This window comes from Apodemus sylvaticus, chromosome 13, assembly GCF_947179515.1.
Source record: "Apodemus sylvaticus chromosome 13, mApoSyl1.1, whole genome shotgun sequence".
Classification (NCBI taxonomy): domain Eukaryota; kingdom Metazoa; phylum Chordata; class Mammalia; order Rodentia; family Muridae; genus Apodemus; species Apodemus sylvaticus.
Window position 1 is genome coordinate 32,387,437 of NC_067484.1, and position 27,173 is coordinate 32,414,609.

Consider the following 27,173-nt stretch of genomic DNA (forward strand, 5'->3'; position numbering starts at 1 on the left):
ACTGCCATTTCCCAATGAGGACTCTGCATGACATAGGGAGAGAGTTTCTAAAGACTCCATCCATCTAGAGCAATTTCAAGTGGTAAAAGGAACCTAAAAAAGATCTGAAAATCTAAAGCAATAATGGGCACAGGGCTTCTGGCAGTAGAGCTGCCATGGAAGGCACCCTTATGCGGCTGATAAATGTCCTCCCCTTGGGCTCATGTGTTTGAATACCCGGTGTTCAGCTGCTGGTGGTTTGGAAGGTTGGGGACCCTTCAAGAAGATGGAGTCTTGCTGGTGTCACCGAGGGTGGGCCTTGTCTAGTCACAGCTGAATCCTGTTTCTGTCCACTTTCTGCCTCCTGACTGTGACACAGTCTGACCAGAGCTTCTCTCTCCGACTCCCACCACCTCCCCACCACGATGGGCTCCGTTGGCTGGAAACGTGAGCCGTTCCTCCTCACGTGGCTTTGGAGGGGTACTTTGTAACAGCAGCCAGACAAACAACTCAAAGAACCATGTGGAAAGCTACCTGCCCCGCTAGTCCTGTTGTGACAGAAAATGGGAATTTCACTTTTGCAAAAACAGTCACATACTGGAGGACTTCCAAAGGCAAACTCGGGGTCTATGGGTGTGAATTCATATTTAAGTCGACAAAGATCTACTTCCTCCAACAACAGAGCCTCAAGGGGACATTCAGGTAAGTTGGGTGGCCCTTCAGGAAGAGGCAGGGGCCCACAGCCATCTCTCCTACCTCCATGTCGTCCCTCTGCTCGCTGTTTTCTTCATCTTGACCGTTTTTCGGCATGTAGGCCATTTTCAACCTCAAAAACCCCTTGACGCGAGATTTATGACTGCATACAGGAAGAGAACCAGTTGTCAGGGATATGGCTTGTTTCTATCCTCTTTGTTTGAGGTGTTTGCTGAAACTGTCCTTGGAGAAACAAACACTCTCCCCTATACCTAGCCACAAGCCTCACCTCTACACGTGCCTGAAATCCTCACCCCTACAACCACCCACAAAACTCAACCTTACACCCACCCGCGGGCCTCTTCCTTATACCTACCCACAATCCTCACCCCTACACCTACCTGCAAGCCTCACCCCTACACCTACTCACAATCCTCACCCCTATACCTACCCGCAATCCTCACCCCTACACCTACCTGCAAGCCTTACTCCTACACCTACTCACAATCCTCACCCCTATACCTACCCGCAATCCTCACCCCTACACCTACCTGCAAGCCTTACTCCTACACCTACTCACAATCCTCACCCCTACACCTACCCGCAAACCTCACCCCTACACCTACTCACAATCCTCACCTCTATACCTACTCGCAAGCCTTGCCCCTACACCTACTCACAATCCTCACCCCTACACCTACTCGCAAGCCTTGCCCCTACACCTACCCGCAAGCCTCACCCCTACACCTACCTACTCACAATCCTCACCCCTACACCTACTCGCAAGCCTCGCCCTTATACCTACTCACAATCCTCACCCCTACACCTACCCGCAAGCCCCACCCCTACACCTACCCCCAAGCCTCACCTTCTAGGTCGCAGGAGAAAATCCTTAAATGTATAGGGTCTCTCCATGGTTGGATCTTCTGTCTAAAGGAAGAAAAATAAGTTAGCAGAAAATCAACATTCATAACAATTTCATACTTTTGACACTCTCATCAGGGATATGAAGGATGTATTTTTAGGACACAGCAAGGGTCAAAAAAAGAGCTGGCCCTTCAACAGGTACTTAGGGGATTAAACACTGGCATGGCAAACAGAAGCTTGTCTACCTAAGATCCACTAGATGTCACTATCTACATCAGGTTCTAGTAGTCAAGCCCAGCCAGAGACAAATGACAAAATTATAGCCACCACCGCCAAGTATAATTTCTAACTGCAGGGTATGGCCTCAATCTCCCAGAGTCGATTAACTTTGGAAAACCAGCGGTCAGTGGTGCCTCATTATCCCTGTGACTGAAGAAGCCTAAACACAGAGTTAAACAGAACGCAAGCTTCATGCCTCACGTTAAAATATCAAGTCATCAGCCTGAGGGAATTGATATTGTCTCCCATGCAAAGCATCCAGGGAGCCCTCACCCCCATCTTATTTCAGGAAGCTGTGAATGAAACTGGGCTGTGTTTCTTAGTTTGTCAACTTGACATAAACAGAGTCATCTGGAAAGAGGAAACCCCGAGTGAGGAATCACCCCCATCAGCTTTTTGTCAAGTCTGCCCCTTTCTTTGATTAATGATTGATGTGGGAGGGCCCAGCCTACTGTGGGAAGTGCCACCTGGGACAGGTGGTCCTGGGTTATATAAGAAAGCAAGTTTGGTAACTTTCTCCATGGTTTCTGCTTCAGTTCCTGCCCTCAGTTCCTGCCCTGGCTTTCCTCCATAATAAACCTTTCCCTCCCAAGTTGCTTTTGGTCCGCGTTGTTTATCACAGCAACAGAAAAGCAACCAATAGTACAGGACGTATGCTCATTCAGTAAAACATTGGGATTCATTTTAATGTGCACAGTTGATTGGCTAATAAAGCAGGAAACTGGAGAAAGTTTGTGCTGATATATTTAAAATATTACATGTAGTGAAACCTGAAATACTCAATCTGACAAAATAAATGCAATCCAAAATATTTGCTTTTATAGGAAGAGAGGCAAACCACAATATATTGATGTATTATGTCAAGAGACTGAAGAGAGAGTATGTATTTACATTAAAAAGTATATCCTTTTTTCCTAATCGTGTCCTATTCTCTTATTCCCTCTCCCATTTCCTGGCGAGCATGTGCCTGGTGTGTTTTTGTGCATTGGCCAAAGGACAACCTTAGGCACTGACTACCTTCTGTTCTTTTCTTACTGACCTAATACTCATTGATTAGGCTCGATACTCATTGATTAGGCTAGTGTGACTGAGCAAAAACCCAGGGTGGGGTGAGGTTATCCTCCTGTGCCTGCATCCTCACTGCTAGAATTATGAGGCACACAATTCTATCTATCTATCTATCTATCTATCTATCTATCTATCTATCTATCTGCACACCATAATACTTTTTCATTTATTGGCTTTACTTTTTTTTCTCAAACAAGATATTTTGATCATATCCTTCCCTCCCCAACTCCTCCTAGGTTCTAAAGTCAAAACAAACAAACCCCAAAGACAAAAGTATAGCAAATTAAACCAAACTAAACCAAAAAAAACCACATAAAAACCCACGGAATCTGTTTTGTCTTGGCCAACTCCTCCTGAGCATGGGGCGTGCCCTGGAGTATGGTTGATGTACTCAATGGTGCTCCACTGGAGAAAAGTTGATTTTCTCTTTCTCAGCAGGCATCAACTGCAAACAGCTACTTGGTTAAGGGCCAAATAGTTAATACATTCATTTCATCTATAAAAACTGAACCTTAAAAGTTAACTTTAACTTAAAAAACTCCAATATTGTATTCTATTAGATTGTCCTCAGGAAGGTAATAAGTCAAATTTATTGACATTTGGGGATTATTTTCTATATAAAAATTTCCAATACATATCACTTACAATGTAAAACTTGGTAATCTGGAATACCATTATTGGGGCCAGTGACATGTTCAGCCAGTAAAAAGTAAAGGTGCTTGCTGCCAAGCCTGAAGACCTTGGTTAAATCCCAGGAATCCACTCGACAGAAGTGAAGAACCAACTCTTAAAACTTGTTCTTTGACCTCTGCATACACATGCATATGTGGTTTGTGTGTGTATGTATACATATAAGTACACATATATACACATATGCATATATATACACACATATATATACACAAATAAATATATGTTTAAAAAGCTATTGAGAAAGAATAGTAATGCTGACAATTGTTTCTTTCATTCATTCGATAACCAAGTAATTTTAGTCAATATTAAAGAAAAGACATGTGGCATCTGGAGTGCCAGGCCTGAGGGAATGCCACAGCAACTAGCCTCAGATGGAGAACAAATTCAATGGAACAGGGAAGTGACTAATGGCTTGCAGGGCTGTTGGCGGGCATTGGTGAGGAACTGAGGCGCACCAGAGGGCGCTGGGCACTCTTCCGTGCACCTTGCATTAAGCAAGAGAACACGTAGAGCAAGTGTTTTTGAGGATTAAACTAATATTTTAATATCTTGAGGATTAATTAGCTGAGAAGGTGCTTTACACGTAGCCCTCACAAGGTGCCAGGCCCAATCCTGGCCACCGCCACCATGGACCAGATCCACCTTTCGCTTCACGGGGTGTTGCCACTTAATGCCACACAACAAAAGGCAGGTGCAAAACACACTTCATGGGAAATCCTCTAACCCAGCATTTCTTAACCGATGGGTCGTTTGACCTCTACCCCCCCAACTCCCTTCACAGGGGTCACCTAAGACCCATCAGAAAACACAGATATTTAAGTAACTAAATAATAATTCCCAACAGTAGCAAAATTACAGTTGTGAAGTAGCAACAAAAATAATTTTATGGTTGGGAGGTCCCCGCTACATGAGGAACTGGATTAAAGGGTCACAGCATTGGGAAGGTTGAGAATTAGTTGCTCTTACACTAACTGTTCATCTTAATGACAGTGTTCCCCAAAGAGAAGGCAGTAGTGAATCCCAGACTGGAGAACAGACTCACACTTGACTAGACTTTCCTTTCTTCCACAGACATTGTTGAGTTTCCCTCTCCTGAATGTCTTCAAGTGAGTGCCTCCTTTTTTTTTTTTTCTTTTTTTTTTAAAGCTTCCTCGAAAAGTAGACCACAGCAAAGAAAGATGCAGAAAGTTGACTTGAAGTCTGGTGCACTATGGGACCTGGGTGAGGGAGGGAAGTCTTTTGGACAGTGCTGTCATCTTAAAGGGAGTGGCTATTTTTATAGAATCTTTGTCTCTAGGATAGGTGGTAAAAGAAATCATCTTGAAATGCAAATGTAGGAGAAAGTTGCTAGAGGCCCAGACTTCAAATCTAGTAAAACCCACTAGCCACTCCCCAGCCTCAGTCTCCTCCTGCCTCGGTTAACCACAGTGTAGGCACACCTCAGTCCTGGAGAACCAGTTGCAAGCCCAGCAATGTCACCTACTCTCTGGACCCAGGTTTCCTCACCTAGAAAATGCCCTCAGGAAGAGAGGGTAGGGATGAAGAGATCAGGAAGAGATGGGCACACCTTGAGAAAGCATCATCGCCCGGCCAGCAGCTTCGAACTTAATGTCTACCACCACGACTACCTTAGAGTCCACCCTCCTGAACATGCTCCACTCTAGGAGAGCAGTCAGCCCATGCTGCACAGATACAACCTCCGCTGAGACAGAGACATTGACATTTCTGAAATGGCTTCTCTCTACCTACTGCAAGGATTGCCCGAGGATCCAGAGAATCCAGAACTGGCAGCGGTGGGGAATGTTAGGAGCTGTGGGGGTGACGGGGAGGCATAGATGGGAAGAGGCAGAAGAAGGTTCCAGGGTGCAACAGGACAACACCTGTCAGAACTTCCTCCTGTTATCAGGGATGCCTTCGGAGTTATTTTTATCCCTAATCAGAAGGTGCAAGATACACTACGCCCAGTTTCAATGATGGCCTGCATGTAGCAAACAGGCCTGAAGAGAGAAGTTTAAAACGACCAGCAATCATGATAGCCACAGCCAAGGCTCTTCCAGTGGCCCTGTGGAGACAGTGGGAAGCCAACGGGCAGGGCAGCGCCGGTGAGCAGCTGGTAGGCGAGAGGACTGTGCTCATTTACAGCCTCTCATCTCCTCTGCAGGCCTTGGTCCTGCTGCCAACCCACATCTCCTAGGTAACAAGTGTGTCACCAAGGCCACAGAGCCTTGGCTCAGGGAACACTGGGACTGCTCTGATGTTCTGGCACAGAGCTAGGTGGCAACCTGGCCTTGTCTCTGAGGGCACTCTGCTCGTGTAGGAAAGCAGGGGCCCAGAAAGGATGCCTGGAGAACTCAGCCATCATCAGATGGAAGGTGACCACATTTGACAGGCAGATTCCCATCTCTTAAAACCTGTCCTTTGGCAATGTCACAGAGCACTGTTTCCTTAGCTCTCTGGCCTACATAAACGTTCACTCGCCACATCTGCTCTGCCTCGGTCCTTTCCTCAAGGTGCAATAAAGTAGAAAATAAATACTGAAGATAAACAGTCAGGAATTGGAGAGAAGGAAGCAGATGTCCCAGCTGCCCCCACAGCTGGAAGCTTAGTCCCTGTCCAATTCCCTGTCCTCACACAACTGAAACCTGGCAAGTGCGACTACAGCCAGGACTGAAAGTGAATCAGGATTCTAAAATTACTCTGTTTCATCTCTCGAAGCCTTTGAGTTTTTAAAGCCAGGAGGAATCCATGATCAAAGGAGGTGATTCTGCTTGCGACAGTCCCTGCCTCCCGTGCCTGCTCTGGGACTGCAGGCAGTGACTGCCCACCCTGCACAGCCGCTTTGTCTCCTTCCCTGCCCACCTCTTGGCTCCCAGGAGCATGCACTGTCCCCGGCAGGCTGCCAACGTGGACTTACACATCACAGCCACCTGTCCCACTACGTGGCTTAATTAATCCTCGTGCCCAGCTATTGGCAATCAGCTGCGGCGGAGACATGGGTTCCACGAACCTGAAGTGTGTACCCCTGTGCTTACATGCCAACGGGGGTGAGGTTAGGATACGCTGGCCCTCTACACTACCCTGTTGGCAGGGGGTTGGGAGTACAGGTGAGGGGCCTCTCTGGGTCAGAGAACTTATGTGCAAACGGACACAGAAAATGCTCAGGCGAGCAAGCCTGAGACTCTGAAGGCAAAGTTAGATATTGCAAATGCTGGTATCTACTAGTAACTAACTGCTGTGACTGGCTGTCAGTGAAGAAAGGGGCTTCGGCTGGTAGGTCCAGAGTCTGTCTGTCTGTCTGTCTGTCTCTCTCTCTCTCTCTCTCTCTCTCTCTCTCTCTCTCTCTCTCTCTCTCACAAAACCACACACGTTAATTAAGTACACACAATGGGGCATTCAAGCGACTTAAAGCAAGTTCACAGCCACCTATCCTAAGGCCACATCTCCTGCCCCCTTACCATCAAATCCCTGATTCCTGAAGAGCTTTCTGCTATGCTGGGCATCACAAAGGAACCAGAGACAACACTTCCTTAAAGAATAAAGATGTACTATCCTAAGACAAGACAGCAGCTCATCACTAGTTTGAAATACAGTACTAAGGAGTATACTTAGTACGGAATCACTTTTTATTGTTTCTGATTAATTTGGTTTGAAGTCTATTGAATCAAACCTCAGACAAACACCACACATTTTCTCTCTTGGTGGCATCTAGGAGGAAAAAGGAGGTCCCCAATGGAGGAGCTGGAGGATGGTCCAGAGGAGCTGAAGGGGTTTACAGCCCCATGGGAAGAACTACCCAGATGCCCCAAGACTCCCAGGGACTGAACCATCAACCAAGGGGCACACATGGTTCCAGCCAAAAATGTGGCAGAGGAAGGCCTTGTTGGGCATCAGTGGGAAGAATGGTCCTTGGTCAGATAAAGGCTCAACAGAGGCCCCAACAAAGGGAAACTGAGGGAGAGAGGTGGGAGTGTGTTGGGTGGAGAGGCATATATGCGGAGGCAGGGGGGAGGAGGAGGGAGAGGGGTTGGGAGTCTTAGGGGAATGGGGATATCTGGAAAGGTTTTACCATTGGCAATGTAAATGGAGATGATATTCAATAAAAAAAAAACAATTTCACAAAAAAAAAAAAAGAAAGAAAGAAAAAGGAGAGAGCAGTGGAGTATGGAGATAGACTTTACCACACCATCACATCTTATATCCTTATAGGATGTGTAGGATGGCTCAGTGGGTGTCGGCATGTGTAGCAAGCCTGACTGTCTGATCTCACTCCCCATGTCCAACACGTAGAGAGAGACCGTTCTTCTGGGTCATTCTCTGACCTCCATTTAAGGACCGCCATGACAGAAGCACCAAGCACAATGAAAAAATAAGGAGAGCATAATAACAGTACTTTAAAAACTGAATATATATATATATATATATATATATATATATATATATATATATTTATATATCATGGAGGAACAGGTAATTAAGTAGTCCGTCAATTTGGATTTGGGAAAAAAAACTCTATTTTTATTTCTATGATCTTAATTTTGAAGGCTTTTATTATCATCTACATTAAATACCCTGGTATAATTGTATGCAGAATTACAGAGAAAGGATGTGAAGTGAGAAGGGAAGAAAGAAACTGACAAGGCTTTCTGACAGGTTTTAGGATCCCCAACCCACGGTTACCCTGGTAGCGGAAAGTATGATCTAGGGAAAAGGGGAATGAGAACCATACCATGTTTGACCCAAAAAAGCAGGGAATTCTGGTCTAATTTTCGAAAGTATCACCTGGTATTAATAGCCCCTTGCCAAAGTAGCTTATGTATAAACCTTAATGAAAATAACAATACTTATAAGTGGGTTCTGCCACCGTACCAATTGTCTTTCAAGACTCATATGTGGCTGCCCTGATACTGGCACTGAACTCCACGACAGAGAACTGGCTTTGCTACAAAGCAAAGCTACAAAGACCAGAACCCCATCTCCCAGTAAACAAGTGTTCAAGCAATGAATTCTCCAGCTGCTAGCGGGGCTAGATTGTCAATTAATAACCATATACTCAATCAGACCCCTTAGCCCTTAAATAGGTTAGGAGGGGTGGCTGCCAGGGCCACTGCCCCCACATTCCAGATCTCCATGGATCTTCTGCATTACGTAAAGATTTTTTTTAAATCTTCGCACATGCGCGTGTGTGCATGTGTGTGTGCATGTACACGTGGGTGAGCACAGAGGCCAGAAGAAGGGCTCATAGTCTTTCAATCCAGCGTCGAAGGTTGCTGTGAGGCCCTTGACGTGGGTGCTGGGAGCCTAAGTTCTGGTCCTTCATTCATGAGAACAGCAAACATTCTTAACCACCGAGCCATGCCTTAACCCCAACCTTCTTTATTAGTAATAATTAAAAGGTTGAAAGATTTTCTTATCTTCTTAGTTTCTCTAAGGGGATATTTCTGACAAATGTTGGATCTGTAGGCCACATAGAGTCTCACCAAGATCATGGGACTCTGGCCAGCTTGAGCAGGCCTCGCCCTCCTGCCCCATTCCCTCTGCCTTGCTAAAAAATGTTAGAGTACATTCGTAAAGCTAGCCACCAAGGTCTGTTTCCTTATTTGTCGGACTTCCTCTTCCTGAGGATGACTACCAAGGCCCAGCTATCAAAGTACTGGAGTCCAGCAATTGAAAGCCCCCTTTGGCTACGCTAACTAACATGTCCAATTAAAATTAAACACCTCATCCTAACATGGAGTGCCCTTGTACATAAACAGCCAGCTTTCCTATGTGCCAGTCTATCCCTTCCCTGTCCAGAGGCAGACCTTGGTCCTGTTCCCCTCAGGGCAAATACCCATCCCCATCTCCCTGGCTCCCTTTATCCCCTCCCCTTTTCTCTTCCTCTACTGTCTGTCTTTATCTCTTATTCCTGCTGTCTGCCCCTCTGAGGCAAATAAATCTCCTTTGTGCTGAGAACTTGGTCTTGGGGGTCCTGTTATTGAGACCATTTCAATAACAATGGCTATGTAGCTGTCAAGATGAAACACCTAGTATGGACTCCACAAAATAGACTGAACACAAACAACACATTCTAACCTTGCAACAGCACACAGAATGAATATCGGTGCCATTTTCCCACAAGTGTCCTACCATACATCCAAACACACATGCGACTGTACTTCAAATCCAGGGTCTCTGGGCCATGTACATGCACAATATACTACCTGGCTTCTACTACCACCAGAAGGCAAGGAACCTTCACCTCCCGACACTTTCTACTATAGACCATATCCTTGAAGGTAACTAACATGGGTCTCCCCAGTCCATCAGAAAACACAGATATTTACATTATAATTCACAAGAGTAGCAAAGTTACAGTTATAAGGTAACAGGGGAAATAATTTAATGGGTGGGGGTCACCACAGCACTGTATTAAAGGGCCGCAGCATCAGGAAGCTGAGAACCACTGCTTTATCAAGCTTATGGTGCCCTAACACAGGCTTCTCTCTGGGCACTTCCATAACCAGAAGAATGCGCTGTTTATTCTGTGGAATCTTAAAACTAAAAAAAAAAAAAAAAATTCTTAGTATATATTAATTTTATGGAATAATGACTTTTACTCTGCCCTTTTCAAATATTCATATATTCATATAATATATTTTGATCACATAATGATCATCTTAATGAGCTAGTTTCTATGCTCATGTTGGGCCTTGACAGCACTGACTTCTTTGAAAGCTTACCCAGGTTACCACGCAAAATCCCAAAGCCCAGTTATTCCCTGTACTGAATTGGTCTCTAAAGAACACACCTCTGATCACTGAAAGTATGATGCCTTTTAAACCAGTCACGCCTAAATCACACAAAAGAGGACATCCTGGAGAAAGGCGGTGGAATTTTCACTTAAGATTCTCTTTTGTTTTTTTTTGGTTTTTTTTTGTTTGTTTTAAAGGAGGGGGCGTCAGAGTTCTGCCGAGCCTCAAAATTAAAGAGATGAGCTGCCTCTGCCTCTCAAGTACTGGGCCTTAAGGATGTCAAACAAACAAACAAACAAACAAACAAACAAACAAACAGAAAAATAAAAACGTAGGTGTCTCTGTATCTGTGCCTGTGCCTGTGTCTGTCCCTGTGCGTATGTCTGTGCTTGTGTGTGTGTGTGTGTGTGTGTGTGGTGTGTGCATGTATCTGTGTCTGTGTCTGTGCATGTGTCTGCACAGGTGTCTATGTCTGTGTTTGTGCATGTAGAGGTGTCTGTGCCTGTGTCTGTGCCTTGGTCTGTGCTTGTGTCTGCACAGGTGTCTGTCTGTGTTTGTGCATGTGGATGGAGGTGCCTGTGCCTGTGCCTGTGTCTGTGCCTTGGTCTGTGCATGTGTCTGCACAGGCGTCTATGTCTGTGTTTGTGCATGTAGAGGTGTCTGAGCTATGTGTGTGAGTGCCTGCAGAGTCCAGAAGATGTCAAGACCCTTGGAGCTGGACTTTTGGTGGCAGTGAGCCACTGGACATGGGGATGTATTCTGAACTCAGGTTGCTTGCAGGAACGCAGCAAATGCTCTAAACCACTAAGTCATCTCTCCAGCTCCTCACTTGACTCCTAAAGACTATGAGTCAACTTTCCCTCGATAAACGCATTGTTCTTACTTTAGGGTAAAGAGTGACTGGGGACAGCCACATGAAAAGTAGCCAGCTGATTAGCTCTGTCTCAAAGCATGACTGACTGACTTTCCAGTTTTAACCTGAAGAACAGGACAGGGAATGCCTGAAGCCCTTTGAACTGGCTACTTTCATGTCACAGGCTAGAGTTATCGGAGAGGAGGGAGCTTCGATTGAGAAAATACCTCCTGAGATCAAGCTGTAGGCAAGCCTCTGGGGTCATTCAGTCAGCAACTGATGGAGAGAGAGGCCCCGTTCACTGTGGTTAGGGCCGACCCTGAGCTGGTAGTCCTGGTTTCTCTAAGAAAGCAGGCTGAGCAGGCCAGGAGGAGCTGCTAGTGAGTGGCACCCCTTGTGGCTCTAGGTTCCTGCCGTGCTTGAGTTCCTGTCCTGACGTCCTTTGGCGAAGAGCTGTGCTGCTGAGGCATAGGCCGAATAAACCCTTTGCTTCCCAAGGTGCACTTGGCCACAGCGTTTCATCACAGCAATGGAAACCCTAACTAAGACAGGTTTCTGTGTAGCTTCTGAGACACTCAGAAACGCTCAGAGAGACCTGAGAAGAGCCATCCCGTTTGAGGCTGCAGGAACAGCTCAGCGATTCAGGGTGCTTCCTGCTCTACCAGAGGACTAAAATCCTTATCTCAACACCCACATGGGGTGGCTCCCAGGGGCTCTGAAGGAGCTGGATACCAGGTTCCCGCATCTGTAGGCATGCACTCATGCCCCCTCCCTTGTGTTAAAAACATCTTTAAAAAAAATCCCAGGTTTCAGATATGGTTCTCATAGAAACACTCTGCAGTACAGCCATGCGGGGTACCCGAGGTTCAGCTTTGTACCTAGAAACACACGTGTGCTTCTTGAAGACTCTTCCTTAGCTGACATCCCAAGAGAGAGTGACATCATGGCTTGCCACTGCATTCCTTCCCAGAACTTCTTCAGAGCCTCCCTGGTAGGAGTCTTCCCTAGCTCCCCATCGGAAACAGCCCCGGTTTCCTCACAGCAGGTTTGTACCGGATCCTCCCAGTCACTTTATTTTATAGACTATTTATGCTACGTGCTCCCACAAGGATTGAAATGCACGATGCCCTTGTAAGGCAGAAGTATTTGCTTCTCCACTCATAGCTGTTACTTATGACACTTGGAGCTGCTTGAGGGGGACAGTGGCCGGGAGGAGGGGGGCGGAACAGTCTTAGAAATGACAGCTGGTACATGAGCCGCCATCCATTTACACTGACACAGGGTGCAGGTGACGCCCTCAAACCACAGTGAACAGTCCACAACCCCCACTGTTTTCTCACTGAGCAGGGAGGAAGGGAGGCGGAGCCGCAGAGGCTAACCTGGAACATTCTGCCTGAGGGTGGTATTGTCAGTGAACGAGAACACTCACAGAATCTTCTTTTTTGCCTCCAAACATGAAAAACCGTAAACATTCACGCTGAGAAACAGCAGCCTGTGCAGATGCAATTATTTTAACCAAAGAGAAGCGACCACCAAGCAATACTAAAGGCTACAAGGAAAGAAAAACCTTAAGATGGGACAGGAACTAGGACAGGAGAAGATAGCTATTTCACAGGGACAGTGGCTAAAGGTGGAGGAGCAGAGAATTGAGTGAGTTGAGCCAGAGATGCTGACAAGGCAGTCATGTGATTCAGATGCAGACTTTTTCACAGCTAGGATGACCTTTACCTGACCCCTCCAGAGGGCTGCCTTCTTAGCAAGAGCCATGGCCAGAGCGCACACTCCCCATCTCAGCCCCCTTGTCATGTCTGTCAGACTCTACAGACAGGCTGGAAATCCCTGAAACCCCAACGCCAGCATGCAACCTAGAGTCTGGAACTGTCCTTACCGGAAGGTGACTGAGAGGCACGTCCACCTGGCCCAGGAAGTCGTCTCGTGTCTGTGAAAAAGAAAGCAAAGTGTTAATGTAGCCATCTGTACTCGAGTGCTAGTAGTTCTGTAAAACTGTCTTACTGCGCAGAGACGAGCGTAGTCCAGAACCTGGTTCGGGTGCAGCAAAAAGGGGGCGGACAAAGGCAGACAGCCAAGAGGAGGCCCCAAGCTGTCACCAGCAGACTGGGAAGTGCAGCTCCAACATCTGGCCTTTAAGTGACTGACACTCTGTGCCTACCCCCCAAAAGAAGGGCAAGGAATCCTCTTGTAGGGCTGGCAGCATGTGACCAGTCAGGGAGAGGAACGTATTAAGGCCATTTAGGGTTTGGGGGCAGAGTTGGACACAGCTTAAAAAGAAGGCAGGACAGAAATGTTTGGAACATTTCAACACGTACTTATCCGGCCATAAACTCAAGAGAGCTCAGAATCTGAAGAAGCATGGCTTAGTTACTAATACATCTTATAAACTGCGGGTCGTACAAAGGGAAAAAAAGTGTTATGGCTTCCCGCCCCCCTCCCCCTATTCAGTAAGTATGCTACTGGAGAATCCATGTCTGGGGAGGAAGTATGTAATTTTCAATATGCTATGTCCCTTGCTCTGTTGACCTACCACACAGCATGCTTCTTTGTGTCTTAAATGGGACCAGTGTGGGTTGGTTATGGGACTCACTGGTCCAATCTTAGGCTTTGGGAGTCACCCAGGGAGTCAGAGCTCAGGGTTCTAGACTAGTGTGCCCAACAGACACTCATATGCGTCCTACGGTTATAGCAATTGTAGCTTGGCCTCTGGTGTTTAGAAGACCACAAATCAGATCAAAACAACTGCCTCCTCCCTAGGGCACAGTTGTTTGTACCTCATGAAAACATATGAATGCTGGAAAATTCTTTGCATAGGATCAAACTCTTTCCCACAGCTATCTGAATAAACAAAAACAAAAAACCAAAACAAAACAAAAACAAAACAGGGAGACCTAGAGACCCTTATCTCTACTGGGCTGGTTTACTAAGAAATACTCCAGTTTACAATAGTACCTTATCTTCTCCCATTAGTAGAATGGCAGGGAAACACAAACAAGGTTTATGGAAATAATTTATTCCAAGTTTGGGCATTTCCTTCCTGACAGATTGAAAATGTGATTAATTGGACAGCCAGATTGTCTCCTCCAAAGGATGCACGAAGGCTAAGGGAAACGGCATTGGCCAGATGTGTGTGAAGAATGAGAGTCACCTCAATGTCTGCAGATCTGTGTGCGCATGCATGCTCTGCATTTGTGTGCACATACACATGCAAAATGGGAAGGAGAGGCTGTCCTGTTCTTTGAGGTAGGGTCTCTCGTTGCTATAGAACTCTCACCATGCATGTTAGGCTGGCTGGCCAGAAAGACCTATAGATCCACCTGCCCCTGCTTACCCAGCGCTGGTATTACAAGCACAGACCACCATTCCCGGATCTATCCATGGGCTCTGGGGCTTGAACTCAGGTCCTCATTCACACATGATAAATGTGTTATTGACTGAGCCATCTCCCCAGCTACAAATGCTTTTGAGGAATTTTGGGTTCTTGCATTTTCTTAGCTATAATCCACCAGGGGCTCCTTGTCCAACAATAGGCTGGAAGGGAGGTGCCGACACACTCTGCATGTTGAAGCAGCAGTCAGAAGGAGGCCTGGGAAATAATGGTAGTGTTTTAAGTGTCGAAGACTAATCCAGAGCCTCGGTCTGGCCAGTCTAGTACTCTGACACAAGATGTCACAGAAGAAGCAGGGAGAGGCGAGTGAGCCCCCTGGAGGCTTGACTTTAGAGGTATAGGGCATGCAAAGGAGCTTCTGTCACATGTTAGTGACAGACAGAAATCAGGGATGGATGCCAGGTTGAGGACCCCGCCTAGACTCTCATAGAGACAATCTGTGGCCATCACAATATTCTTGGGCTGTTACTGCCAGAGAGTGGCCTCTTAAAGCCATGTTATAAAAATGCTAGTCATTTTTTAGTAAATCTGCAACACAAAACCACTTCCATCAAACATGCTGACTATAACAAGCTGCAAAACCCAAATTGTAACCCACAGCAAACCTGGCGTTTCTTGTGACTATCTGTAGGTACTAACAGTGTATCTGGCATTTCTTGGGACTATCTGTAGATAGTAACTGTATCTGGCATTTCTTGTGACTATCTGTAGGTACTAGCAGTGTATCTGGCATTTCTTGGGACTATCTGTAGGTAGTAACAGTGTCCATTGAACCAATATTACTCATTTTTAATCCAGGGTAAAGACATGCAGGTTAGTAACAAAATTACTTATGCTTTCTTCAACAGTGAGAATGCTCACTGGAGCCTCTAAAACAGACATATAAGGTAAAATAAAGTTTTAATGACATCATTAGAAAAGTGAATAAATATATAGACCTTAGTGCTCACTCATTAAACACTGATGAACTCAATTCAGGACCACCTTTCCTCATTCATTCATTCATTCATTCATTCATTCATCCTGCTTATTTCTTGCCTCTTTTGTCTTTTGAGCCAGGGTCTTATTTATATACCCCAGGCTAGCCTCCAACTTGAGATCCCCTGCCCCGTCTCCTATACACTGGGATCACAGATGTGCACCACTTTGCCCCTTTACAGCATGCACACTGTGACCCTTTAAAACAAGCCTACCCTGTATTTATGTTATGTTATATTATATTATGCTATGTACATAGGTACGCTGTCACAGGTTTTGGATGCCATCAGGGTCAGACCAGGATCATAACTACAGCTCCAGCAAAACCCTAATGAAGACCCCAGTGTTCTGAGCACACTGGTTAGAGATGGCAGCACTGAAGAGGACACCAGGCTTATCTGTCTTTAAAATATGTGAGATTCAGTTTCTCAAGGTACAGGCCCACTCCAAAGTCTACGCCATTTCCTGGTCTGTGGGTCAGAGTACCCCCGAAGAGTGGAATGCAAACTCACTAAGCACCTACCACAACCCCGCTGAAAACTCATTCTTTTCCAGACAGAGGTTGTATGAACCTGGCCCACAAAAGCTGAGGGGCAGGGCAGGAGACTATTGGGGAACAGGAGTAATTGGAAGCCAAGAAGGGTGGGTTCCCAGGGACCACACTGAGTCTCTAAGGCAAGACATATCACAAGGATCAGCAATTACTAGAAATAATCCTATACACCCTCGTAGCTACATATACAGGTAGTAATTAGTAAGATTTAAAATTTCCCCTTCTGGTGCTAGGAATCAAATCCAAGACCTCATACATGCGATGTAAGTCTTTAACTCTAAGCTACGTCACAGTCCTCATTGGAAAATGGTAATGGAAAGTATCAGTGCCTCGCACAAAATGCAGTGTTTTGAAGAATGCTTTGCAGTTACATGTGTAAGTGAACGCATGGCCTGAGCTGTGATTAAGATGAGCTTATGAGCTGAAGAGATGGCTCAGCAGCTAAGGTGCTTGCTTGCTATGGGGGCCTGAGCTTGGGTCTCCGGAACCTACTTAAAAAGTTGGTATGGGAGGTTATACCCCCATTCCCTCCACCTGTAAGCTGAGCATCGGGACATGGTCAGTATTGACCTCTGGCCTTCACAGGCATAGGACACACACATACACACACAGACACACACACACACACACACACACACACACACACACATACACAGACACACATATAGACATAAACATACAGACACATACACATACAAACAGACACACATACACACACAGACATACACATAGACACACACACAGAGTTAATTGCTCTCCACCCATTAACCTGTGTAGCACAGGCCCCCCACTTTACTCTGCCTACATAGAGAAAGCAAGCTCCTGCTATACAGTTGCCCACAGCACACGCTGCTACAAGCCGTATGCCTCTACCCACACCCGTGAGCCCCTGTTAAATCTCTGTTCACATCCTCACCGCCCAAGCTTCTACTGTACCTCCACCATAGCCCACACTGCATGAGCCCACAGTACCTGCATTCCAGGAACCTGTTACAGGCCTCCATAGTAGCCTACACGGCACAAGCCCTGCCAAGAGGGCACTACAGAAGCCTCCCTGCACTGCAAACCCTACCGCTCCTCTACCCACAGCCCCTCTACACAAACCTCTGCCCGAACCCACCCTGCATGAACCCTACTGTGCCCCCAACCACCACACACTGCATCTCCACTAAAGCCTGTGTTGTATGATCGCTCTTAGTTCTCCCCACACTCCATGTTGCAAGGGACCCCTTCACGTCTGCCCATATCCCATAAGCCCACACTTCAGCACCTGGGGCCTCTGGCTTTAAGATGAAATGCTTTAAAATGTTAACTTAATAGAGTAATGGTCATATGGCATTCCACTAAAATCAAAGAAAAAGTGCCACACAGTAAAATTCCTGAATCCCTGGGCTCCTGTTCAAGTTCACTTCATATGTATGAGAATACACACACACACACTGGGGGGAAGGAGGGAGAACACACTGTGCACAGACATGTACACACAAACATAAACACACACATACACACTGGAGGGGTGTGGGAAAACATATGGTGCATAGACATGTACACACACACACACACACACATACAAACTGGAGAGCTGTGGGAGAACATACTATGCATAGACACACACACACACACACACACACACACACACACACACACACACACACAGATTTAAATGGCTCTCTCCTGCTAGCTCCTGGGCCACTCAGCTTTGGTTGGTAGGGCTGAAATCTGTCACCCACTGAAACAGAGTAAGGTGTGTCCTGGAGACAGTGGTTCTTATTTGCGACAACAAACCAGGCCTCCATGTCAACACAGTCTCACAGCAAACTCCCAGGACCTGAACGGGCTCCAGTGAAAACAATCCGGGAAGTGACATGGCCGCCCCGCACCAGCTCTCTCACCATCAGGAAGAACATCTATTTTAAGGAATGCTTTTCTTGAAAACACAAACAGAAGGCACAGAGAGGTAGATGGCGCACGGAACAACTGTGCCGGCAGACTCGCCCTGCCGCTGCAGTCTGGATGCAGTCCAGGGACATAACTAGGCCAGTGTGCACTGGGCCTTCATGGGCTCAAATGAGGTCCCAGCTGCTCGGAGTTCTCAGCTATGAGACCAGGGAAATGATATTCCTAATGGCCTCTCTGCTCGGGGGCTGGCGGGGACTAGAGAACACACACTCACTTGCTCTCTGCTCAAATAGCGAGTGCATTCCAGGTGCAGGGTGAGCAGAGGGACACAGGAACAACCCTTACAATATAAGCAATTGGTAATCAGAATATACAGTCAACTGGAGTGGTGTGAATGCTGGGCGGACTCTGGGGACCAAACCCCTTATGGGACAGTACTGCTAAGCTCAAAACATCTCCTCATCCCTCCTGGACAGAGGACACCACATCTCTCACCACCTCACATCTGACAACCCACGTGTCCATGGCCGCCCTGTGGACAGACCCCTACAACCCGCAGTTTCTGTGTCACACCCTGGGTCCTCAATCTTCCTAATGCTGCGACCCTCTAAAACAGTTCCTCATGCTGTGGTGGCCCCAACCAATACCATTATTTTCCTTGCTACTTCATAACTGTAAATTTTGCTGTTAGGAATCGTAATGTAATTCAAACCCTTTTCTGGTGGTCTTCAGTGACCCCTGTCAAAGGGTCGGTCAACCTCAAAGTGGTCATGACCCATAAGAACCGCTGCTGTGACAGTGCTGTGACAGGCTGCATGGCCTGTTATGGAATCCCAAGAATACTTTGTTGTGCCACAGTCAAGGCCAGAACAACTGTAGAGGAGGCATGTCTTAGAGCATTTGCTGGACTCTTGTCCATAGACTAGCGCTGCATCGAGTGGGAGGGGTTTTTCTACATCACTTAACAATACACTTCCTTCCTCCAAGACATTCCATTCCCATAAGACAGACAATCTCTCACTAAGACTCTCCTCTGTGGGGATTTTAGGTTGTATCAAGCTGACCGTCAGACCTATCCAGCATAGTCCCAAATGGCTTGATTATGTGTGAGGAGGCAGTGATGGCGTTAAACAGAAGATGCGGTTCAGGGACAGCATGCTGGGAAGGCGGGCTGGTGTTTAGAGCACCTGAGGAAAGTTGAAGTCTTCCAGGAACAGGAACGGAAGGCTTGGTACGCACCGCCCTGGGCTGCAGCACAGTTGAGGCAGTTGATTAAGTCTGGAGCCTGGTCCCCATCTCTATGACTGACACTCTCTCCTCACTCTGCCATACACAATATGGAAGGCAGAGGAAAAAGAAGTCTGTAACATAGGAAAGTAAGGCAGCATCTCTCTCCCCATTGCCCAGATGGCTATCCAGGAAACCAAGGCTCAATGGTCCTTACAACCCGGTCCCTGACTGTGAAGACAAATCAGGCAAGGCCAAGGAACACTAACTATAATGTATCAATAACTGTTCATAACTATAATCTATCACTGTGCATCTTTTCAGAGGGTGGAGGCCCCTGTCCACTTCTGTATTCTGGAGGAGAGTCTGGCTTCACAGCTAACTGGGGCTCTGCTTCACAACCATCTAGTGGCGCGTGGTTCCTGGAGGGAGACCCTTTCTATAAAGCTGTTCTTCCTTGCGGAACACAGTACAGAAAAGCTTGAGGTGCTAGTGTCAGTTCCACACTTACATCCTTCCCACAGTCCCTCTGTGAAAAGCAAGATTAGATTGTTGACTGTCCTAACAAAAACAAAGAAACAAACAAACAAGCAAACAAACAATATCTTCAAAGAGCACAACCTGCAGAAAACAAGGTGAAAATTCTTGTAGGCTCGACCTGTCACAAAGCCATTCAACCTGACGCTGACCTTTATGGCTAAGTGACAATGGGTTGCTGGTTCAATCACACAGTGACTGTCTAATTATGGACTGAGAGTTTTAAGGTACTGTTTGTCTTCATTTTAGGATGATTTTTCTCAGGGGACTGGCCTTACTTCTCTTCTTCTCTTGGGAAGGTTTTTTTTTTTTTTTCATTTGTTTGTTTGTTTTGTTTTTTTCAAGACAGCATTTCTCTGTGTAGCCCTGGCTGTCCTGGAACTCACTCTGTAGACCAGGCTGGCCTCGAACTCAGAAATCTGCTTGCCTCAGGAAGTTTTAAAGTATAATTATTGGTAGCCAATTTAAATATTGGATCTGTAAGAGGATGGGAGGAGAACTCTGGGTCTTGTCTCTTTACTTCAGTACCAAAGAACAGAATAACTGTGGGTAATTAATACCAGACACTGAGAGTGAACAACACAGGGCCAGGATTGAATTGAGTATGAATTGAGGGGAAAATGAACAAAAGTGTAAGATGGGTTCAGGATCGTTTACTATTTTACTTCATGACCATGCTTGATGCTAAAAGTCCTTCCTCACAGGTCAGAGCATGAGATGCCAACGGTCAGTCTTGTTTTCTGGTTGGCCAATAGCTTAGACATATGGAGAACTGGGAATCGGAAACCGTGTCCGACCTGGTAGCATCAGCGAGTGCAGAGTGTTCATTCATCCTTGGGCATTTCGAGACCGAGGACGCTAAGTTAGCATCACGGAGGTTTATGCAAGGACACTAATTCACTTTTCCTCAGGCCTCTACGACACAAGCTTTGTAATATGAGCTCTGGCATCCTAGGTAGATCCTTCTCGGTCTCTTTTCTCCACTGGTCATGTTTTGGCTGCAGTTGCATCTCTGGCCAGTGGACTCCATCCCATTGCAGGGGAGAGAGTCCAGCGGAACTCCAGGAAGAGCCTCAAGACTGCAAGGAATGTAAGTTCCCATGTAGCTTGTTCACAGGGGCCAGCACTGCCCGAAGATGGGTAAGAAGCCTTCCATGGGCTACAGAGCAGGGGGGAGTAGTCGGAACAGGAGCCCAGTTAGCTGGGCACTGACAGTTCACCGTCTTGAGAACATACGATCGTCTTCAAGTAACCCCCTCCGCAGGAAACCCTAGTTGACCACGCTGCGGCACCCACTCCACAGTCTCTTGAAGGCACAGCGCCAGGGCTGTGGGTTCCGAGCGCACACAGCCTGAAGTGTATTTGCCATGAGCACAGTCCTGCGTCTGGCCTCTCCTCCCTTGCATGATCACATGTGCATGAGATGAGGAGGATATAAGCTTGAAAAGGAGAATGAACTAAGTCATTTTAAGTTATTTTTCTTACCCCCCCCCCCTTTGACAGCAGAGTTCTTTGAACTGGACCATGCCTATCCTGGGGACATCCACAAAATTCCCAAGGCACCTGGCTAAGGACAAAACCAAACCATCTAGATCTTCCCACGGGTCAGGTTCACTGTCACCACCATGCTTGAGGACAGTGTCTGCTTCCTGGAGCCTCGTTTCTCAGGTTTTCTAAAGAAGACTCCCTTCTTATCCCGGATTCTTACCACAGTCCATTCCACCTACAAGCACAACTCAAGGGCTGATGGGAAAGTCTATGGCTCCTGGGAGGGGCCTGAAGCTGAAAAGCAAAGAAAGCACGCCTCATTTTACTGAGGCGACAACCTCACAGGACAACCATAATTCTGCATCCACCCGATTTTTCTCTGTATTTGCTTCATAACATGAAGTCAGGAATCTTCTCCCAGAAAATAAGCTTGATATGGTCAATTAGCTTAACAATAAAGAACAACTTTGCTAATTCAATTTGTGGTAAATATTTTCCTCAAACTGAATGGTCTCTCCAATCATGGGACTTAAACTACCTGGCATACTGGGTTACTTTCTGAAATATACAACCATCATTCAACATAAAGTTAGATAGCTTTTGCAACTATTAGATTAAATTAGTCAACTAGTGATAAATTACAGATGTCAACTTTAAAATATCTAAGAAGTGAGCTTTCAAATTCGTTTTTGAGGTCCACTAAGCAGAAACACTGTTTAAAAGCACAAAATCCATCATCAAGTCAGGCCATTAATGAGGTAATTAAAAAGTTTCCCTCAAAACCCAGCGAAGATTTAGAACTTCTTCCTCATAGGCCAGGAAAGAAGCATGGAAAAGAGAGATTTCCCCTCTTCACACACAGTGTTAGTGAAAGGACTTTAGAGAATTTTTAAGGCTTTGGGGAAAATTAGGTCATTTGGTATGTATCTTGAGAGGAAACCACTTCAACTAAGGACTTCCAAAGATCTGGAGACAGTTTGGGGCTGTAGTAGCTGTCACTTCAGGCACAGAGTAAAGACCACTTAGTGATTTTCTTACCCTCCTGGGGCCTGGGGCCTGGGGCCATCTTCCGGTCTTTCTAGGACACACCGTATCTGTAGGAGGCCAGGTGGTACACTGCAGTCATTGTGCTAGTCTACACCCATAGCACACACCTCAGCTTAGCTCTCTGACAGATGCTGAAGCTAGCCTGTTTCAAGAACTCCTCACTTGCTTTTGATTATCTAGGGCCAGAGTTGGCAAGGACCTGAAACTGCAGGAGTCTGTGTGAGAGGCTCACAGATTGAACGTGAACTGTAATCTTAACAGTATAAAGCAACAGTTCTCAACCTGCGGGTCGAGACTCCTTCGGGGTCACATATAGGATACCCCACATATCAGATATTTATAGTACAGCAGCAGAATTACAGCTATGAGGCAGCAATGAAATAATTTATAGCTGGGGTTCCCCACAACACGAGACAGTATATTAAAGGGTTACAGCATTAGGAAGGTTGAGAAACACTGGTATAAAAGTTCAATTTCCCCTTCTATTCCTTTCCAGCCTCTGTTATTCTCCCAAACAAGAAATAGGTGGATCCATTTCTACATGTGGCTATAAATAACTATGGGCAGGAATGTAGAGGAGACAAGGGCGGGGTGTGATTCTGCTTGCCTATCTGGAGGCCTAGCCCGCTGGCCCAATAGGGTTGAGGTATTTATAGGAATAAGACTCACAGGTGCACAGACAAAGCCCAGGGATTTTGCTTGTTGTGGCCAAGGGATATCTGCCTGGATAAGGAACCAAAATGACAAATCCTGTTTTAAAATAGACTCAGAGGATGTGATCCTTAAGAGAGAACTCCCGTCATTAAACAAATGCACATTTAGGAGTCTTGTCTCCAGCTGCCTCTCTGGAGTGGCTGCCTGCCGTATTCTTACTGTGGTGGGGAGCTCACTTCCTATGCAGTACAGAGGTTGGACTTCAGACATCAAAGCCCTATATCTACTGAGATCAGATTCATAAGCAAAGACAGGTTTCCTGGTTGCTACACCAAAGGTCAATGCTTTTATCCATAAAGCAAGGATAAAAATGGCTGCACTGTGCACAGTAGTTGCTGTTAAATGGGACAAGTAGGTTCAATAAATGCTACTCTAATAGGGACTTCTTGGCTGGGTGTCTTCTGTGTCCGAATGGGGGCGGTGACTGTGTTTTGTAGACATGTGCGAGCATTTCCTCCTTCTACTAGATACCATACCAGTTCATCTGTTGGGTCAATCAAAAAAGTCTCCAGACATTGTTCATGTCTCTTCAGTAGATAGGACACTGTACACTCCTATCCCCCTCCCACTCTGGAAGGAGCCCTTTCCATTTTGGGGCAATTCCATATGAATCTCCTGGTGGTCACTATGATTCTATCTTCCTGTCACTCTCAGCCTTTCCTTGGAGCACAGGGAAGGAAGAGGCTCACACTTGAACTCTGTAACTTCAGAGTCATTTGGTTTTTAGTTTGTACTATGAAACAGACTTAACTGCTTATTAGAAAATTGCCGTATCTTTATCTTCCAGATGAGTTCCCTCCATGCCCAAGAATACTTAACACCAAAGCTCCCAGGATATAATATAGGGTGAGGCAGATCACTCATGTGGCTGCAAGGAATCCATAGAGACTGATATCAAAGGTGAGCTCCCTGCCTGACTGAGGTGTTTAAAATTACGAGCTAAAGCAATTACTGAAACAGATGTCAAGCTCTAGTCAGAAGCACACAGTGGTATTATTGCCATCAAAGCCAGGAAGGACCAAGAACAAGGGCAAAGGGATTGCGGAATGCTTAAAGGAAAGAAAGGGCTCAAAGGGAAAGGACATCCCTGTCAGAAGGTTTCAATGATCAAGCCACCAAAGACAATTAGAATGAGTGTGATAAGCAGTAAACTTATGTCTCCAAACACAGGACAAACCTGGAGAGAAAAATCTCAATTATTCCCCTATGATTTTTTTTTTTCCTTAAGGATCGTGATTGACCACCAGACAATTACCTGTGATTGTGCAGTTGGGTGTCTGGAATGCCCACTAGGACAACAGGGCTATCCAATGGTGATCACCCTAACGCTGCTTAGTTTTGACCCTCACCTCTGTTGCATTGGATGTCTTGTACTGATGACTCAAAGCAAGAGAAAAGGAAGAAAAACACTGCCCACTAGAAATACAAAGTCCAAGTCTGCAGGCACCAGTGATGAGTACAGGGAAAGATCTCTTAAGGTAGGGGTTCTTAGCTATTCTAACACTGTGACCCTTTAATACAGGTCCTCACGTTGTGGTGAAACCAACCATAAATTTATTTTTGTTGCTACTTCATAACTGCAGTTTTGTTACTGTTATGAATCATAATGTAAGTATCTGTGTTTTCTGATGGTCTTAGCTTATTTCTGTGAAAGGATCATTCAACCAACCCCCAAAATGGTTGACACCCACAGATTGAGAACTATTGTCTTATGGGCTTAGGGCATGCCTAGAGCTTGGGGTGCTGGTCCCAGCTGAGGAATCAACTAGCTGGTTAATCATTAGCTCTGGGCCTTCTTGTGATCAAGTTTCTCACCTAGAAAACCGGGACTAAAGACCTCTTGTACATCTGTGTGCAGAAGGCTCACGCAAGTTCACACCGAATGCTGGGAAGCTACGGAGTGAATGTTTTAAATCAACTGTTGAGAAACAGGATGAGCAGCGCGTTCCTGCCAGGGCTGGCCAACTGGAAAGCACACAGCTATTTTCAGCAACCCTGTGGGTGAGTTCGTCTGGTCTCCTACCAAAGGCCTCCTCGTGTACTGTGTAGAGTTCGGCATGTTCAGTTTGAGAAACCCTATTCTACTCTGTGGGGGCAAAACAATGAAATGTATTTCTTTCTCTAAATTATGGAACAAGTTGTTATAAAGTTCATTGTCCCTTAAGAAGTAAATAAATGAAGCGATGGAATGTAAGAAAAAGACCAAGATGAAAGGTTACAGAACGGGGTCTAAATTCAAGATAGGGGAACGGCCTTTAAATTTCTTCTTTAGAAGTTAATATGGGGGGTTAGGGTGGAGCTGGGGAAATGGCTCGAGATAAAGCACTTATGGTACAAAAGTGAGGACCAGAGTGAGCCTGGATGCCCAGAACCTACATCAACATATGGCATAGATGGCAGCCACCTGAAATCCCAGGACTGAGCCAGCAGACGGCAGATCCCTGGGCAAGCTGGCTAGCCAGACTAGCTGATAGGTGACTTCTGGATTCAAAAAAGAGACCCTTCCTCAATAAACAGAGATCAATTAAGGGAAGAACCTGAGGTCAACTTTGCCTGTATGTATGTGCATACTCTCCCATGTGTGCCCCTAACAGGCAAACCCATACATGCATGCAGTCTGAGCTCACATACTTGCAAACAAATGAATGGGAGGAGACTGCCAGCAACATATGGATGAGAGAGAACATTCTAGAAAATACAGTGTGACACAGGTTCCCATGTCATGAGACTTCCCTGCTGATACTCTGTAAAAACTATAGTTCCACAGTGGTGTGTGTGTGTGTGTGTGTGTGTGTGTGTGTGTGTGTGTGTGAGAGAGAGAGAGAGAGAGAGAGAGAGAGAGAGAGAGAGAGAGCGCATCTGCCTGCCTATTCTGGGAGCATTTTTTTTTCCTGGAAAGAAATCTTCACAAGACACTAGCACATATGTGACCATTTTCTATTAAGGGTAGTTACTGGGACACATAGCAGATCATACTCCACATAAGCACATGTTGCGACTAAATTTCAAATGTGAGCCTCATTCTGAATACTATCTTAAAGAAAAAACAAACTGAAAACAGCTAACCTTCGACACTGAAAATGGTATGAAAAGCAGAAAGCCTTGTCTGCATTTTACATTCTCCCTAAGTGCCTGGCATAGGGGACAGTTGCTTATTTACAAAACAGAACTCATCTTTGCTTCTGACTTGTATCCCTAATTTTTTTTTTTCCATTTGTGGCTAAGTTGATTTTACCCATCTGCAGAAAATAAATGAGGGTCTTTCAGAGTGGTGGGGGTGGGGTGGGGGTTAGCCTCAGAGTCAAGTTGTCAAGTGGAAGCTAACCCCCACTTCCTACATTATATACCACAGGGTGTGCTGTGAAAGGCACGTGTTTAAGGCACTGACGCACATTATGTGCATCATAGGTATATTATATACGATGTAATTACATGCAGACATTTCACTGTGGGAAGAGTCCTCTCTTTTCCACTCAAAATAGATTTATTTTTATGTGTATGGGTGTTTTGCCTGCAGGTGTATCCCTACACTGCTTGTATGCCTGCTGCCCATGAAGGACAGAAGAGAGAATGCATCCTTTAGATTTTAGTCCCCTACCTTGTGGGCGCTGGAAATTGAACCTGGGAGGTATGGAAGAGGATCCAGTTCTGTTCACTGGGACCCATCTCTCCAGTCTCCTCTTTTTCCATCTTGAAATTAATGTAAGGGGCTGGGAAAAGGCTCAATTGACAAGCACTTGCCATGTGAAAATGAGGAACTGAGTTTGGATCCCAGTACCCATAAACTATTGGGCTTGGCAGGGTGCATCTGTCACCCCAATGCTGTAGTGATGGGTGAGCTAGTGTAGCTACCCACTGAGTACCAGGGTCAGTGAGACCTCGTCTCAAAAAGAAGGGTGGATAGCCATAGAAGAAAATATGTATTAAAACAGTGCGTGTTAAACGTTTATAATGTAGTACAATCTACAATCTACATAGAAGAGGCAATGACCTCTGACTTCCTCATGTATGCTATGTACATAAATGCCAAGTAAAATCAAATTGTGTTCAAGTACTTTCTCCTCTCTTTCTCACCCACACACGCACACATGCAAGAACCCACACATAGCCACAGCTGTGTGTAGTCGTTACATGCAGACACTCAGGTAACTTGGTTGAAGGTAACAT

At 45.9% G+C, this 27,173-nt stretch overlaps 1 protein-coding gene across 10 annotated transcripts in view; it reads right to left on the bottom strand.

Annotated features, from left to right (window-relative positions):
* Positions 1 to 27,173, bottom strand: part of Nedd4l (NEDD4 like E3 ubiquitin protein ligase) — a 322,257-nt gene that overhangs the window by 61,535 nt on the left and 233,549 nt on the right. For all 10 annotated transcript variants that reach the window (XM_052201459.1, XM_052201451.1, XM_052201449.1 and 7 more), the window contains 3 exons: positions 13,052 to 13,102; positions 1,541 to 1,602; positions 736 to 835 (listed from right to left, as the gene is read on the bottom strand). In XM_052201459.1, the coding sequence (XP_052057419.1) occupies positions 736 to 835; positions 1,541 to 1,602; positions 13,052 to 13,102 (213 nt within the window). The remainder of the gene's footprint in view (positions 1 to 735; positions 836 to 1,540; positions 1,603 to 13,051; positions 13,103 to 27,173) is intronic.